The following is an 18,427-nucleotide window of genomic DNA, read 5'->3' as shown; positions in this document are numbered from 1 at the left end:
CTATACGAAGAGAATTGTAGCATCAGGACTGGTGGAAGAGTCATCAAAAACCTGCTTGCTGAAACTGAGGAAGGAGGACCTGAAGCACTTGCTGCAGAAGATCAAGGACTGCAGCCTCCTATATGGACTGAAGCTCAACATCAAGAAAACAAAGATTCTCACCACTGGGCCAATTGGCAGCATTAGTATGGATGGTGAAGAGACTGACATAATTAACAGTTTTAGTTTACTTGGCTCCACAATCAATACTTTTGGTAACAGCAGCCAGGAAATCAAGAGATGAATTGCATTGGGAAAGTCAGCTGTGAGGACCTCTCAAGAGTACTGAAGAGCAATGATGTCAGGTTGGAGACTAAGGTGCACCTGATCCAGGCTATAGTCTTACATGCTATGCATCAGAGAGACAGTGAATAGGGTGGATAGAAAGAGAATTGATGCCTTTGAGCTGTGGTGCTGGAGACGAGTGTTGAATATACCATGGACTGCTAGGAGAACAAACAGATTTGTCCTGCAGAAGGTGAAGTCGGAATGCTCCTTGGAGTCAAGGATTCTGAAGCTTCCTCTGACATACTTCGGGCATGTTGCAAGGAGGGACTTGTCCTTTGAGAGGGACATCATGTTTGGCAGAGTGGAAGGGCAGCAAAGAAGAGGAAGAACTTTGATGAGACGGATAGATTCTGTGACTGGAGAGGTGGGAATAAGTGCATTTGAGATGGCTATTTTGGCACTGGATAGAACAGCATTTAGAGCTCTTGTACATAGGGTCGCAATGAGTTGCAATTGACTCGACGGCACATAACAACAACAACAACAACAATCCTACAAATTGGATATACCCCAAAGAAATTAGAGCTTTAACACAGATACATGCACATCTATGTTTATGACAGCACAAGAGCAAAGAAATGGAAACAGCCCAGATGCCCATCAATAAGTAAACAGATAAACAATGGTACATTCACACAACAGAATAAAAAATAATGGACTTGTAAAACACTCTACAATGTGGAAGACAGTATGCTGAGTAAAATATCTCAGTCACAAAGGGACAAATACTGTATAAACTCATTACTGTAACAGCAGGATCGAGACCAGTGGGGAAAGGGCGAAGTGGGAAAAGAATGGATAGATAATGACTATTGCACTGGAATGGGTGAAAAGAAAGGACATTCAGAAAGGAATGGAAAACAAGAAACCATGTGTATGACAATTAACAATCTTACAAGGGGAAGAGGGAAGAATATATGCATAAATGATCAAATAATCTTAAAAATTTGAAAAAATTAAAAAGTTACTGAAATAGGCTCTTAAATACTGTTTTATCATAATATAATAGTTAAAATATAGGAAAATCTGGCAGAATCAGCACCTATAAAAACATCAGAAGCAACAAAATAGTATCTATAAAAGCTTTAAGGAAGACCACATTATTGGTGTCATCAAAAAACCAACAAGAAGGGCAGTGTATAGAAAAATGTCCTAATCAACAGGGTTAGAATAATACAAGAAAACCTGCAGCTCATTCAATTTATTTGAGACATTTTAAACTATATGAATACTAATAACAGCCTGTGTGCTCGTAGCATGATCAGACAGTATCATGTAAATCACTCTAATTAGATAAAAATGACAGTGCTAATTGTTGTATATTGGAATACTGAAAAAGTAAATCATCATAGTGTTTTGGCCTTACTTAGAAAATTGTATTTGTTGTTATAAAAACTACAGCTGTTAGTTATAACAACTACAGCGATATTTTCATAAAACAAATTTCAACTAAAACACGGCACAAAAATTCCATTATCCCCCATGACAGTTTCATCTAGCATGGTCTGCACTTCAGATATCCCCCACGGAATAACACTGATTCTGGCCTGCTAATTAAAGTCTGAGTAATAGGGAAAAGATTTTTAAACTATTAATATGGGATGCTAACTTGTGAAATAGATATACACATCACAATGTTCACAGTATGTTTTGTGTAATAAGATGTCAAATGATATGTTGATATTTATTTGATATACAGATATGAAAGTAACTCCCTTTGCATGCTGCTGAGGTGCTCCAGTTAGCACCCCAAATTAACCCTGGCCTTTAGATTAACAGTACAGCTCCCTACAGACTACACTACCACAGCTCCCATAGAGGTGGGAGCAGAATGAAGGACAAATCACTAACTAGAGGTTAGATCACACTAATTTGAGTGAGTGGTAAAACATCACAACAAGGGGGAGGTCAACATGGCAAAGGAAGACACTGGAAAAACACAAGGGAAACTACTAGTTTCGCCTTATCTAGCACAAAAGGAAAAGAAGAAAATCAAGGATATATGGAAACAAACTAGTTCAAAAGATTGAGAGACCAGGAAAACCTCAGCTTCCAAATGTTGAGACCAGAAAAACAGATGGAATCCACTACCACTGCTGACTATTCTGAAAGTATTCATAATAAAAGATAGAGTGGGAGAAGAATAAAAAACAAGACTAAAAATAACACACAAAGGCCAGGCTTACTAGTCTAATAGAGACTGGTAGGAACCCCTGAGACAAGGCCATTAGCCACAGTCAGGCCTGTGACTGAGTTTACCTCCAAAGCAATTTTCACCAAAATTAGTCAAGTTTATAAGAGGGACAGCAGTACTTAATATGAGTACTCCTTAGATCAACAACCACTTGAATGTAAAGGGGCAGCATATGCCCTAAGTCCAGGTTTAGATGCCAGGAAAGATAACTTAAGAGAAGCAGAAACAGGAAAAATTGGGTCAGGGAGTCAGGTAACATAATATTAGATGGCTCATGCCATCTAATCAATTGCAAGAAATAAAATGTTTAAGATCTACTGAAAGGGAAAGATTTGTTCTGTGAAACTTAACCTAATTACAATTTGAAAAACAAAATTGCCAGCCAGTATGATAGCGTTCATGATCAAACATTCAAGAAGCTAGACTCATTAAGAATAATGTGGCATCAAGATCAGAGGAAGACTCATCAATAATCTTCATTATGCAGATGACACAACCTTGCTTGCTTAAAGTGAGGACTTTAAGCACTTGCTGAAGATCAAAGACTACAATCTTGAATATGGATTGCATCTCAATGTCAAGAAAACAAAAATTCTCATCACTGGACCTATAGGGTGGACCTATAGATGGAGAAAAGATTTAACTGTTAATAACTTCATCTTACTTGGACCCACAATCAATACACTTGGTACCAGCCGTCAGATCAGGAAATGTATTGCACTGGAAAATGAGGAGCAATAATGTTAGTTTGAGGACTTAGGTGTGCTTGATTCAGGCAGCCATGGTCTTTTCAATCACCTGCTATGCTGCTGAGAGCTGGACAATGAATAAGAATGACAGAAGAAAAAAAAGATGACTCTGAAATATAGTGCTAAAGAAGAGTATTGAATATTCCATGGACTGCCAAAAGAACAAATTTGTAAGTCTTGGAGAAGGTGCAGACAGTGTGATCCTTGGAAGCAAAGAAGCTGATGCTTCAGCTCACATACTCTGAGCATGTTGCTAGGAGAGGCTATTCCTTGGAAAGGGACATATGCTTGGGAAGGCTGAAAGATACAAAGGAGAAGAAGACCTTCAACTACGTAGACTGGTACAGTGACTGCAGAATGGGCTCAAATGTGTCAGAGATTCCAAGAATGGCACAAGAAAGGACAGGGTTCAGATTTGTTGTTCACAGGATCACTATGAGTCATACTCATCTTGATGGAACCTAACAACAACATGGCAGCATATTTTGTACATGGGGGGTTTTTTCCCCACTATTATAATGTCTTCTTTTTAATTTAATTTTATTTTATTAATTTTTGTGCATGTACTGTCAAATCAGATCTGACAGGTACAGGAGGAAATTGTCCCTCTTCCTCCAGCAGAGAATCTGGTGGATTCAAACCACGCACTTTTGGGACTGCAGTGCAGCTTTTTGCCACTAGGCCACCACAGCATGTTTTATAATGTCTTCTTAAAATCTTATTTGTATTATACAACTTAAAAGCACAAAAAGTGATATAACTTGTAGTTTTTAAAGATCATTTTTACTTTAATATAGAGAATTAGTAGAGAGTAAAAATGGAAGCTCCTAGTAGAGAATGTAATCTTCTCTTGTAAAAAATATGTACTTCATATGGTACCATCCCTCTCAAGAAACTGCAATCCACAGAGATGGCTACTTGCAAGAGAGTCAACTCTTATTTTCACACGTGTTGCTACCAAGTACTAATGAGTTAAAGCAGACTCACAGCTGCCCCTCCAGCAGGTTTTCAGAGACAATAAATTACATAGGAGCAAGACGCCTATGGAGCAGCTGGTGGATTCAAACCATGTACCTTGGGACTACAGTGCAGCTTGTTACCACTTTGCCAACAGAGCTCCCTAAATGCTCAAATTAAGCGAGAGTCAGAAGCTATGTCTTGTCCTCACTGCCAGTATTCTACCAGGTCATTCTCTGCTGATCAGGCATCCTCAAGCACACTTGAGAAGTATGTGGTATATGCCCCCTTCTCACTCCACCAAAAGCCTGTGAAGGTTAGAGTAGTGATGGTCAGGCAGCAATCCTGCTTGTCCTTTATCCACCTTGGCTCTGCAGCCTCAGATGATGCTCTACCTTCTACCTTTCTTCCAGCGTCTCTTTTATCTCTGAGCCCTCAGTTAAACTACCCCAGCCACCTTCAATCTCAAATCATGACACAATTACCCTGTACCCTCTGGGAACAAACCAAGACATCAAGGGCAAGTAGGAAAAGGTGCTTCACAGCAGGTCATGCACCATCCTTCACTTGTCCAGTCATTTGAAGGGCTCTCAAAAATAATTCAAGGTAGCCCACCAAAGTACCTTGGGTCTGGCCACAGTTCTCCATGGAAACCGAACCACTGAAAGAGCTAACTAAGAATATCTTAAAGTTGTTGTAAATGTGAAATATCAAAAGATGGGCCAATCAATAAATGAGGAATAAGTACATTATGAATTAACCACCAAAGACATGTTAAAACAGGTAATCACCTATTCACCAATTTCCTTTATCTTTTTCCTCTTAGTTTTCCTTTCCCTTTCTTTCTTCCCTCCCTCCTACTTTTCCTTTCATTCTCTCCACCTTTCCACTTCTACAGATTCCTGAACCAAACTTAATCCTGAAGTATTCCTTCAACACATATGATTAATAAAAATGCTATTAAATACTGAAAGGTTTATGGAAAGCAGTTCTAAAAATTAATCTTAATTACAGCAGGCTTATGAGTCCAGGGTCAAATAAATGTAGCTTCATAAAATTTTTCCAATCTAATTTTGTTCGCTCTTATTCAATTAGTTAATACTGCGTATTACCTATGCTCCAAAAACCTTGCAAAAAGATCTCTTCAAACATCATAAACAAGGGATAGCTACCAAAATCTCATTAACTGGACAATATTATATTGTATTCATTATTAAAAACATGCTAAGAATAATTTTTTTTAAAAAGTATGACACACATTGTGCAAAGAACATTTTGGAAAATCCAAGAGGAGCAACTTTCTGGTCTAAAAATGTTCAACAAATACCTTGTTCTTGTTCTTGTTGTTGTTATGTGCCGTCAAGTCGCCTGCGACTCATAGCAACCCTATATACAACAGCCCTAAACTCTGCTCTGTCTTGTGCCAATCTCACTGTCTCTGACACACCCACCCCAATTACCCCAGTCACTGAATCAATCTACCTCATAGAGGGTCGACTGTTCTTTTAAATAACTCTTTCACATTGCCTACTACTACAGCCTTGCCTAACAGGTCAGCATGTAACATCTCCTAACAGTCAACATCTAACAAAATAATTTTTTAAAAAAGATCATTTTTATCTTCCATACAATGTATTTCTTCTGACAATACAAACCATATCCTGAAATTAAATACTAGTCAGCAAGCCAAGTAATAAACTCGACTTCTTCCAGTTGTTGTTGTAGTTGTTAGGTGCTAACAAATAGAGTACAACTTATAGTGACCCCCTGAACAAGAGATCTGAACTCTGTTCTAACCTGTGCCACCCTCATCATCTCTGACACATTTGACCCTGTTACTACATTGTGTTAATTCATCTCATCAAGGATCTTCCTCTCTTCTACTGACTGTCCACCTTCCCAAGCATGATATCCCTCTCTAATAGATTCTCCTGGAAATATGCCAAGTATGTTCAATGAAACTTTGTCATCTTTGCCTCTAAGTAGCATTCTGACCACACTTTTTATCTCCAAGAGAACTCTCTTCATTCTTTTGGCTATGCATAGGATTTTTGGTACTCTCCTCCAACACCACAGCTCAAAGGCATCAATTCTTCTTCTGTCACCCTTCAAAAGTTTCTCAATTTAGAGAGAAGTATATTACTCAATCACCTTCAATTTCCCAGGTGAGGAATTTTAAGCTCAACTTCTGAGGTATCATTGAATTATCAGAATTTGTTTCAAAACCTTATTAAATTCATTGCCAGATTCTAAAATATTTCCAGGAACTTTGTCAATGAGAAATTCTTGCACTGTCTATAACTTAGTAAGTACAATATAGAATTTTCAACTTCAAAATAATTAATCTTTAAAATTGTCAGTCATCTCTTTTGTTGGGAAAATTGAACAAAAGTATTTAAACTTTTTTTAGAAAAAAAATTGAACCTTTTTAATATTTCCTGAACTAAACATTTTATCAACCACACAATGTTGATAAACATTTTATCAAATAAATAATACATGTTCTGATAAGGAAAACAGTATTAAAGCTTTTCCTAATTAAGTCTTACAACCATCTTTATAAAAATTGATTCCTTAAAAGTGACAAAAATCTAATTACAAATTCCAAATGAAATCTAGTACATAGTAACAATGAGAAACAAGGAAAAGAAAAGCAGTATTTATATCCATTAAGTACTAAACTTTTTCCTATTAAAAAATACTTAAATGTATTACTTACGTAATTGATGGATCCACTTGTTTGTAAGCATGGGCAGCACAAGACCCACAGTACGTATATCCTGCATGGCTACAAAAGAAAAGTTTATTAAAATTTAATCATCAGATTAAGGACCAAGGTATTCTGGGGAAAAACTTTCTGAAAGAAAGGTACTTACAGCAAACATAACAGATCAAACACATAGATCAAAAGACAACAAAGCCCAAATCAATAAGACAGTTGGCTTAATTACTATTGGAAAATACTTGTCATTCCTCTGTAGCATCTGGTCCCCACTGGACCCTCATCATTTCCTTCACCTGCTCCCCCCACCGACCAAACTGTGCAGCTCTGCAACTGCATCCTGGCCCATCCTCACCCTTCTGCCCCAAACGCTCATCTCCTTGTACCCCCAATATGTTTTTCCCAATAAAAAATAATATATATATATATAAAAGACAACAAAGACAGTGATGCAGCTTTTGGAAGCTGATATTATTACTGTTGTTGTTGCTGTTGCTAGGAGCCATCGAGCTGAGTACAACTCATAGCCACTCTATGAACAGGCAGCCTGCATCCTGACCTATCCTCACCCACTTTGGCACTAGAGCACATAGCTAGAGACACCAAGACAATCCATCACATTTGAGGGTCTTCCTTTCCTTCACTGACCCTCCCATCTTTCCAAGCATGATATCCCTTTCCAAGGAGGTTGTAGGGAATATATACTTTCTGCATTGTGTTCTCCAATTTTATACTTGAGAATTATTTGGAAGTTATTTTAATCAGAAAGACAAAGCTGAAATCTCTAGCTAATCTGAAATTGCTAATGTAACATTAAAAATATATTAATTTTACATACTCTTCCTCAGTAACACTGACAGATTATTAAAGAATTAAACCAAAAAGAAATAAAGTCAGATCAAACTTAAAACAACTCACTTCCTTCTGCATCTTTGGTGGAACAGCAGCTAATCTGGACTACTATGTCTTACTCTTTCATTTTCTCTCTCTTCTACTCTGTCCTTTGTTTCATCATTTCTATCTCAGTATTTTGTTGTTTGAGTATCACCGATACATTAACTTTTGTTTGCTGATTTCATTTTTCTTTCTTGACTCACTATATTTTCATAAATTTAGAGAGACATTTCCTTTGATGGTTATTCCTAAGAGATGCTCAGTATACTGAAAAAACAAAACATGGACTGTGAGAAAACATTTATAAAGCATGTATCTGTTAAAAATTATGTAAGAACTCTCAAAATTCAATAAACCCCAATATTTAAAAATTTGATAACATATGTGAACAGAGACTTCAAGGGAGTATAAATTGTGATGGCAAATAATCATATGAAGGGATGGTCAACATTATTTTAAGGGAAATGCAAATTAAAAGTATAATAATTTACACATCCACTAGAATGTCTAAAATTAAAGAATGAAGACCTGAAATACTCAATGTTTTGTTGTTACTCTGTGCCACTGAGTCAGAGTGGACCCACAGCTGACTAGCTAGTGAATTTTCCAAGACTATAAATCACATGAGAGGAGAATGACCATTTTTCTCTCACAGACCAGTCAGTGGATTAGAATTATATGCCTTTGGGTTGGCAGTGCATCACTTTACCATTAGGCCACCAAAGCTCTCAATCACACAATGTTGTTGCTGTGTGCTGTAGAGGTGGGATCAACTTACAGAGGACCCTTCTGTGGATTTTCAGATGCAGTAAATTGCACCAAGAAGATTACCCATCTTTCTCCAATGGTACAGCTGGTGTATTCAAACCATGTGCACCTCCTTACCATTAAACCACCAGACATCATATAGCGTAGAAACAGAAAATAGTACTATTTTTGAAAACAGGCCATTTCTTAAAATGTTAAGCATACACCTTACCATTCTATTCTGTCATGGATTGAAGTGTGTCCCTCAAAATTATGTATCATCTATATAATGACAAAATGTGGAGGCTAAGTAATGATCCATAATGATCCCTCAAGATCCATTAAATCAAATAGTTGTAGGATTATTAAAAGTGGAATGTAACATTTCCTCACCCCATCCAGCATTAGCTGGATGTAAGGGAAGTTCTCGGATGTGGTTTGTAATACCTTTTATCTCACTAGAGATAAAAGTGGAGGAAAAATAAGGAGGAACCTTACTACCCTCTAGAAGTAATCACCAAGCGATCAAGTGTGTCTTTATGAACTCGGACCCCAGAGAAATATAGCTCCTTGATACCAGGGAAGGCCAAGAATACTTAGAGGTCTCCAGGCAACACTGGAACACTGGACCTATAGCTAAACAAAAAGAAGACTCTCCTCCACAATCAAAAGAGAGGTGTCTTTCTCTACGGGTGACATCCTAAATTTGGACTTTAGACTCTTAAAATGCAAGAGAATAAATGTTTATTTGGTTGAGCCAGCCACTTGGGACATCTATTACTGCAACATTAGACAACTAAGAAACAGTCCTAAGCAGTGTTGTTGTTTATGTCCAAAATGTATACTTAAATGTTCCTACTAGATTTATATGTAATAGCCAAAAAAAGTAAGCAACCATATAACCATCAATAATAGAAATAATACACAAATTGTTAAGTATTTATACAGTATTTCTCAGTAATAAAGTAATTGACTACTGTCACACCCCAAAAAATCAAACTCTCCTCAATTAAAGAAATCAAACAAAAAGAGCTTATGCAATGATTCCCTTTACATGAAACTCTAGAAAATGCCAATTAATCCACAGTGACACAAGAAGGAGGCATAGAGAGGTGTAGAATAAAAGAACAATGCAAGTGCATATTTTAGAAATTTTAGAGTTGATAAATATATCCCATTACTTTATCTACAGTGACAGACTCACATATGTCAAAATATACTTTAAATATATGCATTGTTGTATATTCATCATAACACAGTAGAGCTATATTTTTTAACAGTCTTCACCTCAACTTACTTCAAAACATTAATAAAGAAATACATTCACATACATAATTAACAGCAATACAAGTGAGTGATACATTTAAATAGGCGCTAAACCATGTGACACATACACTAAAAAACATGATTAAATCACTAAAGACTGCAGTGGTCAGATAAATGGCAGTTCTTCTGTTCTCATAGGGAGTTCTGGCAGCCTAATCCATAGAGAGTTACACTACTAACCCAAAGATGGCAATCTGGAGCAAATCTACCGGCAGCTATATGAGAGAAAGATTAGTTATCTCCTCCTGTGTGATGTAAAGCCTCCAAAAAACCCACTAGTGGGTCAAGTATTAGTTGGTTTCAACTTAACAACAATGAGTTCGTTTATTCTTCTACCTCTGTCAAGGGAACCTATTCAATTAATTCAATATAATAATATTCTCACAACCCTATTCTGATTGTTGTTGTTGTTGCTGATTGCCGTCGAGTCAAGCATGACTCATAGCGACCCTATGAACAAAAGGCTTGAAGCCCCTCTACAACTATCAACATTTATCAAAGTTTATAGAGTTTCCAGAGGCATGTTGTTTAGGAAGTGGAAGAAAATAAGAATACTTCTTTTATTTATGGCACTATGTTGACATAATCTGTTCTGTGTTGTGCTGCAAGCAGTTCAAATCTACTAGGTGCTCCACAGGAGAAGAACAGGCAATCTCTTCCTGTGAAGATTTAAAATCTATACACTCAATAGAGGCTGCTTTGAGCCAAATAAACTCAAAAGCAGTAGGTTTGACTTGATTTTTCTTTGTTTGGTTTGGCACACTCAATTCTGCTGTCATGCTATACTAATATGAACACTACCTTTACTACCTTTATCAGATCTGATTTTTATCCCATTATGTCTTGATCAACCTGGTGCCTCAGACTCTAATAGTGATGTCTCAGACTCCTAATACCTACTTCAGATCTTAATATTTCTGGTTCTCTTTGTTCTGCTACCCCATCAACAACCGGGCAGTCTACTTTCACTGCGATTTACAGCTTTGAAAATCCAATGGAGGGTACATTATAAGTCAGAACAACACAAAAGCACTGAGTTTCAGTTTTATTTTTAATCACATCAGAAATATGATATCTTGCCTACTCATGTGTACCTTTAAAACCATTTAGTCTACCTGGCTCTATCAGAATGTCTCAAACATACATGGCATCCTTACTCCTAGTCCAGATACATAATGATATTAAAAGGCGCTGTTGTTGTTGTGTGCCATAGAGTTGGAATCGATGCATAGCTGGCCCTCAGCAGATTTTCAGAGAGTTAATCACATGGGAGAAGACAGCCCATCCTTCTCTTGAGGAGCAGCTGATGGCCTCGAACTGTGTGCCTTTGGGATTGCAGTAGAGCTTCTTGCAATATCTAACATATTTGTAAACTTACATTCAAATTAAAAAATAAATAAAGGATGACTCACTGGCAGCAATAAAACACCAACTCTTGCTGTTCTTCATTCTCTTCTCCTCTCATTCTCTCTTAACCACACGTTTTCATTACAACCACCTCACAGAAACTGTGCTTATCAAGATCAGTGATCTCCATACTGCAAAATTCAATTATCAATTCACAGTCTTTCTTTGACCAACAGGAAGCAAATGACACAATCATTTTCTCCCCATTGACCTAATTTTCTCTATGGCCTCTTGGAAACACTCTTGGTTTTCTTCCTTCTATACTAGCTCCTTCTTTCATAATTAACTTCCTTTGCAAATGCTCCTCTTCATCCTAGCCTCTAAAGAATCTCTTCCTTTTTCTAAATTTATTTTAGCTTCTGGAACAGGTATCACTTCTACATGATACAATGTATCTGTATGTAGACCAATAAACCAGTAAAACCTGTATTTCTATCTCAAGCCTGGCCTTTCTTCCTTGTACACAGAACTTATACATGTGATGACCTATATATACGAAACCTCTACTTGGATTCTGAGGCTCCATCTAACATACTTTGGACATGTTGTAGGGAGAGACCGGTCCTTGGAAAAGGACATCATGCTTGGGAGGGTGGAGGGACAGTGCAGGAGGGGAAGGCCCTCTATGAGGTGGATTTATTCAGTGACTGGGGTAACTGGGATGGGAGTGTCAGAGACAGCGCGATTGGCACAGGACAGACAAGAGTTTAGGGCTGCTGTACATAGGGTCGCTATGAGTCGCAAGTGACTCGACAGCACATAACAACAACAAACTACTTGGATATCTAATAAGCATCTCTACAATAACACTGTCAAAACCAACCCAGACTTTACCTAAAATCCTCTAAATCTACTTTAGACCTCCACTACATCTCCTTATCAGTATAAAAGCAACTCTATTCTTCCAGTTACTCTGGTCAAAATTTAAATTATCTTTGACTCTTCATCAATCTTGTCAGTTCTGCCTTTGAAATATATCTCTAACACACTGCTTCTCATCACCCTATTTCTATCCCCAACCCCAAGCCACCATGTAATCTCTTTTCTAAGCTATTCAAATAAGCCTCTTAAACTGGACTCTGTGTTCCCACGTATTATAATGTTCACACAGCACCAGGGTAATTTTTTTTAAAGCCTAAACAGCATCATGTCACTCTTCTGCTTTAAATGTCTCATGGTTTGTCATGTCAAAATACATAGTAGACTTTACAGTGACCTCCTTCATGATCTAGCCTCCAACTGCCAATATCTCCTACTTCTTTTAAATGCCACTCTATCCACTGGCTTCCTGGCTTTCCCCCAAATACAACAAGCATATTTTTTGCCTTTATGTTTGCCATTACTCAGTCTGAAGCCCTCTTTCCCCAGTTGTCTGCATAATATTGCTCTCTCTCATGTACCACTCAGGCTCAAGTGTTGCATAATCAGGTCTTACTTTATTATCCATCAAGAATAAAAGAATAACATCCTACCCTTACTGTTATTCTCTCTCCTTTTTCTACCTTATTATTCTTGGTACCTGTAAGAACATAATACAGAATATATTTCTATTTCTTACCACATTTTTCCTCAAGTACTAAAACGCAAATACTATCAGAGTAGTAGTTCAATATAGTACCATAAGTTGAATCCTTCAGATTGAAAGACATTAAAACATGAGGGGAAACAAATGCAAACATCTACTAAAAACTGGAACATAGAATGTACATAAGTATAAACCTAGAAGAACTGTTGCTGTTGTTGTTATGTGCCGTTGAGTCGTTTGTGACTCATAGCGACCCTATGTACAACAGCACTAAACCCTGCTCTATCCTGTGCTAATCTCATTGCCTCCGACACACCCATCCCGATTACCCCAGTCACTGAATCAATCCACCTCATAGAGGGCCTTCCCCTCCTGCTTGTAAAAAAAAAAAAATTTAAAATGAATACATAAAAAGCAACATCCTAGGCATCCTAAGCCATGACGGACTGGTATTGACTACTCGGAACCAGACAATCATATGATCTATTATGCCAGGAATGACAAATTGAAGAAAAAGAGTGCTACATTTGTATTCAAAAAGAACATTTCAAGGGCCAACCTAAAGGACCATGTGTGAGTGATGAGATACTATCCAGAGTGGACTATATAAAGACTAATTTGGCCTCAAGACTGGGTGAAGACTCAACTATAATCTGCATTATGCTGATGACAAAACTCTGCTTGCAAAATATGAAGAAGCCTTGAAGCACTGACTGAAGAAGATCAAAGACTACAGCCTTTCTTATGGATTATATCTCAATATCAAGAAACCAAAAATCCTCACCACTTGACCAACAGAAACCACCATGATAGATGGAGAAAAAATAGAAATTGTCAATATTTCATTTCCCATGAATGCACAACCAACATCCACAGTAGCAGCATTCAGGAAATCAACATACATTTTCCATTGGGAAATACTGTTGTCAAAGACCTCTCCAAAGTGCTAATGAGCAAGGATGTCAGTTTAAAGATTAAGGGCATGTGATCTAACCAATGGTATTTTCAATCACTTCCTATGCATCTGAAAGTTGTACAATGAATAAAGATGAAAGAAGAATCAGTGACTTAGAATTGTAGTGTTAGAGAAAAGTACTGGCTATCCCATAGAATGCCAAAAGAAAAAAAAAAGAAGGGGGTGAAAAGTCTGTCTCGGAGAAAATGAAACCACAATGCCCCTCAGAGGAAAGGACGGTGAAAATCAATCTCACATACTTTGGGACATGCTGTTAGGACGGGCCAATCTTCTAGAAATGATATGCTGGAAAAGGTGGAGAGTCAGAAAAAGAGAAGATCCTCCACAAGCTGAACTGACACAGTGACTCTAACAATGGGCTCGGGCATGTCAGAGACGGTGAAGATGGAGCAAAATAGGGCAAGGTTCAGATTTGTTGTTCACAGTCATCGTTAGAGTTGACTTGATGGAATATACCAATAACCACAACATCACAGTAGGAATTTTGATTAAAAAAGCAGCATGAAGAAGAGCAACTGGCATTTAATCAGGTATATTATTTGCTGAATGATTAAATCCATAATATCATAGCACTGCATTAAATATTGTATACAGATTTGCTTATTTAATCCTTCAAAACAAAAAAAAAAATGTAAGAAGTTACTACTCCAATTTTACCAGTGAAGCTATAAAGGCATGACAGATTAAATATATCTTGCACATCACATAGCTTCTAAGTGATGGACTCAAGTTCCAGAATTTAGTGAGATCACGCCAATGAAATTTTTACCAAAATATTTGATAAATAAACCAGCTAGCATCTATGATATGCTTATGTATCAACCTTGCGCTTATCTCTTTAGGTATATTTATTCATTTAGTCTACATATTCATTATAAATAGTTGTCTATTATTATTATCAAGGCACCAATATTAATTCAACAGATGTCACTTAAGAAGATGCTACTTTGAGAGAAATGGAATAAACTACAACCTTTACTCTTCTCAGAAAAATGTTATGATAAAATAATGTGTTTTGAAAGTTAGTACTGGAACCAAATCAAAACTAACTGAACTCATACACAACACACCCAAAGGCAAAATCACAGAATTTTCTCATTTAAAATGCAACTATGCCCACTTCCAAACATTTGATTACTGCTCCATGTTGGACCATGTTATGTTTAACACATGTTGTTGTTTTTGTTGTTGACTGCCTTTGAGCTGAGTATGACTCATAGAAATGCTATGAACAAAAGGCCTGAAGCCTCACTACAACTATCAACATTTATTAAAGTTCCTAGAGTTTCTGGACTGGAACTTTTTAATACCAATTATTACTCAAATCATCAATTTTACCTAATTTAAATAACTATCTTCTTTAATATCTTTTATCAAAAATAAGTTTTGAAATTATTTCAGCTGAGGAAATAAAGTAATAATTTATTATTTTGTTAAAGTGAAAGTCACTGGAATTAAAATTCTGACTATAATTTCCTCAGGTCAACACAGCACTTGTTTTTTACTTTTCATTTCAACCTATGGATGCTCGTTCTTTACTAACAACAATGAGATTCTTAACAATGAGAAAAGATTCTTAAAACTTACGGTGCAATAATGGCTCTAGCAGGTCTTTTTGTAGACTGTACTTGTGAAAGCCAGCCTTCTAGCTGTGCATTCAGCTGAGGTCCTACAAAAATAAAAATATGGAATATGATATCAGCAAAGCAATGCAATGGCATTAACAACTTGAATATTAATGTTTAAATTTACCAACTATAAGAAAAATTAATTGCATTGGGAAAGTGTGCTGTCAGAAATCTCTCCAAAGTATTGCAATGAGGTCAGTATGGAGATTAAGATGTGCCTGATACAGGTCATGGTCTTTGCAATCACTTGGTATGCATCAGAGAGCTGGACAATGACTAGGGAGGATAGAAGGAGAATTGATACCTTTGAACTGTGATGATGGAGAAGAGTATGAAATATACCATGGACTGCTAAAAAAACAAACAGGTTCATCCTAGAGAGGATGAAACCAGAATGCTCCTTGGAGGCAAGGCTCTGAAGCTCCATCTGACATACTCTGGGCATGTTGCATGATAGGAAGAGTCCTTGAAGACATCATGCTTGGGAGGGTATAAGGACAGCATAAGAGGAAGACCCTTGATGAGATGGATTGATTCAATGACTGCAATAATGGGGGTAGGTGTGTCAGAGACAGTAAGACTGGCACAATATAGAGCACGGTTTAGGGCTGTTGTCCACAGGGTTGCTTTGAGTCACAGGCGACTTGATGGTACACAACACCAAAAACAACAAAGTCTATATGATAGCAAATTATATTATTGTTGTTATGTGCCATCATGTTGGGACTGACATATCTCACTGTCCATCAGGTATTCAGAGGCTGTAAAATCCCATGAAAGGAAAATGCCTTTCTCCACTGCAGCAGCTGGTGGAGTCAAACTGCCTGCCTCTGAGCTGACAGCACAACTCTTCTATCAAGTCACCAGAGCTCATTAAGGCATAGATAGTCATGATTAAACAGTATTTCCTTTTATCCATCTATCTATCTATCTATCTATCTATCTATCTATCTATCTATCTATCATCATTCCTGTTCAGGGACATCATCTACAATCTGAAACAGTGTTTAAACAAACAAACAAAAAAAAGCAGGAAGCAGACAAATACAAGCACAGCAGAAGAAAATAACTAAGTGAATATTTTGTTAAGAGCACCTAAACCAGCCTTAATGATCAAAATGAAACCCATGGAAGCAATCACTCTTACACTGCACAACCTTTTCTTCCAACTCACTTCAGCCCCCTGCCACTTCCATAATGTTATATAAACCACTACCAATAACTACATAATTTCAAAATTCTCAATTTTTAGGTTCTTTCTCTTCTTTCAAATGTACTTCCAAAAGTTTGCTGACCCACCATTTCTTTCACTATCCTTCATCATCTCTCTTTTCTTCACTTCTTACCCAGTTCAAGACTCAACACTTCATAGCCAGAATTACTTCTTTCTGAATAGCCTCACTCCTCTGATTGCTCTTCATTCCTTTCATCACAGTCCACCCCCAATTAAAAATAATTCAGCATCGTCTCTTGATGCCTCTACCCAATAGTTGAATGGAATCGGAAAGAAATGCAATCATATTAACTAGAAAGCTCTGGTGGCCTAGCAGGTAAGGAACTGAATTGCCCATCTGAATGAAAGCAGGCAGTTCGAATCCAACGACTGATCTGTGGGAGAAAGATAAGCATTCTGCTCCACTGAGATTTAGAGCCACTAAAAATTCACTTTGGGTTAGTTCTGACTCAAAGGCAATGAATTTAAGTTTTTAGAACTCACGAGTATTACTTTCACATCTCTCGAGCAAGGCTCAAAAATCCAATCACATCACTCTAGTCAATCGGTTTCCCATATTTAGGACAGAATCTTTGGACAACTCTATCACCTTAAATCTCAAGAATTCCTTATTCTTCTCACTCTTATCAGGTAGTTTTTGGGTTTTTTTAATTTTATCAATAAAACTGTTGTTATTAGCTATTCCTTGGAGAAGGATATGAAACTGGAAAGGATGGAGGGTCGGCAAAAGAGAGGAAGACCTTCAACCAGGTGGACTGACATGGTGACTGCTGCAATGGGCTCAAGAAATGTGAGGTTGACATATGATAGGACAGGGTTCAGATCTTTTGTTCACAGGGCCACCATGAGTCATATTTGACTCCACAGCACCTAATACCAACAACATATTAGGTGTCACTGAGTCAGTAACAACTCATAGAGATCCTAGGAACAACAGATTAAAATCTTGCCCTATGCTGCACCACAATCATGATCGCTGATACACTCAAAAACACTGTTATAGGCACTGTGTCAATCCATTTCATTGAGGCTTTTCCTCTCGTTCACCAATCCTTTACTTTTCCAAGGACTAGCTCCCCCTGACAACATGCCCAAAGTATGCCTCCAAGAAGCACCTGGTTTGCACTTCTTCCAAAACAAATTCTCCCCAGTTTGCCCAGAACTTCATCAGTTTTAGTAACACTCTGCACTCTAAAAAACTTTTCAGTCCTAAACAAAACTGCACATTGGTCACCCTAAATTCAAAGAGAACTACTTCATCTTTCCAGTACGTTTTCTGTTTTCTCTATTTCAACAAAATGTCTTTGTTCCTACCAAAAACTGAACACATTACTTTAGCACATTCTTTTATCCTGCTTACTCTGTTGCTGAAATAACTAATCCCTTTTTACTTGATCATTAGTATGCAGATATGCTATAGTAATGTGAAAAAATTTTCCTCCAACCACCAAGTCTTTTCTTCTGCTTTTAATGGTAAAGCTCCTTGAGAAGATGTCAATACTATTTACCTCCTCTTCTTCTACCATATACTTTTTTCCCCTACCATATACTTTTATGCATGTTTAAATATTAGAAAATAAATGAGTACTGTAACAACTATGTATATACTACTGATCTCATCACATACCTTTCTTAGAGGTAACTCTTTCTTTTTACTATTACTAAATTTTATTCGTTTTAGTGAACATTTACAGAAATTTTGGGTTTTCATTCATTCATTGTTGCACTGTTTTCTCTACCC

At 37.2% G+C, this 18,427-nt stretch overlaps 1 protein-coding gene across 1 annotated transcript in view; it reads right to left on the bottom strand.

Moving 5' to 3' along the window:
• The window catches only part of LOC102847390 (protein MEMO1-like), a 141,954-nt gene that overhangs the window by 81,069 nt on the left and 42,458 nt on the right, over positions 1–18,427 (bottom strand). The window contains exons 2-3 of the mRNA XM_006882401.1: positions 15,412–15,493; positions 6,947–7,015 (exon numbers count right to left, since the gene is read on the bottom strand). Coding sequence (XP_006882463.1) covers positions 6,947–7,015; positions 15,412–15,493 — 151 coding nt within the window. The remainder of the gene's footprint in view (positions 1–6,946; positions 7,016–15,411; positions 15,494–18,427) is intronic.

The sequence above is a fragment of the Elephantulus edwardii genome, unplaced genomic scaffold, assembly GCF_000299155.1.
Source record: "Elephantulus edwardii isolate Elephantulus edwardi_28Jun2011 unplaced genomic scaffold, EleEdw1.0 scaffold00019, whole genome shotgun sequence".
In the NCBI taxonomy this organism is placed as follows: Eukaryota; Metazoa; Chordata; class Mammalia; order Macroscelidea; family Macroscelididae; genus Elephantulus; species Elephantulus edwardii.
The sequence above is the reverse complement of the archived record's forward strand: the minus strand, read 5'-3'. Positions and strand labels throughout refer to the sequence as shown.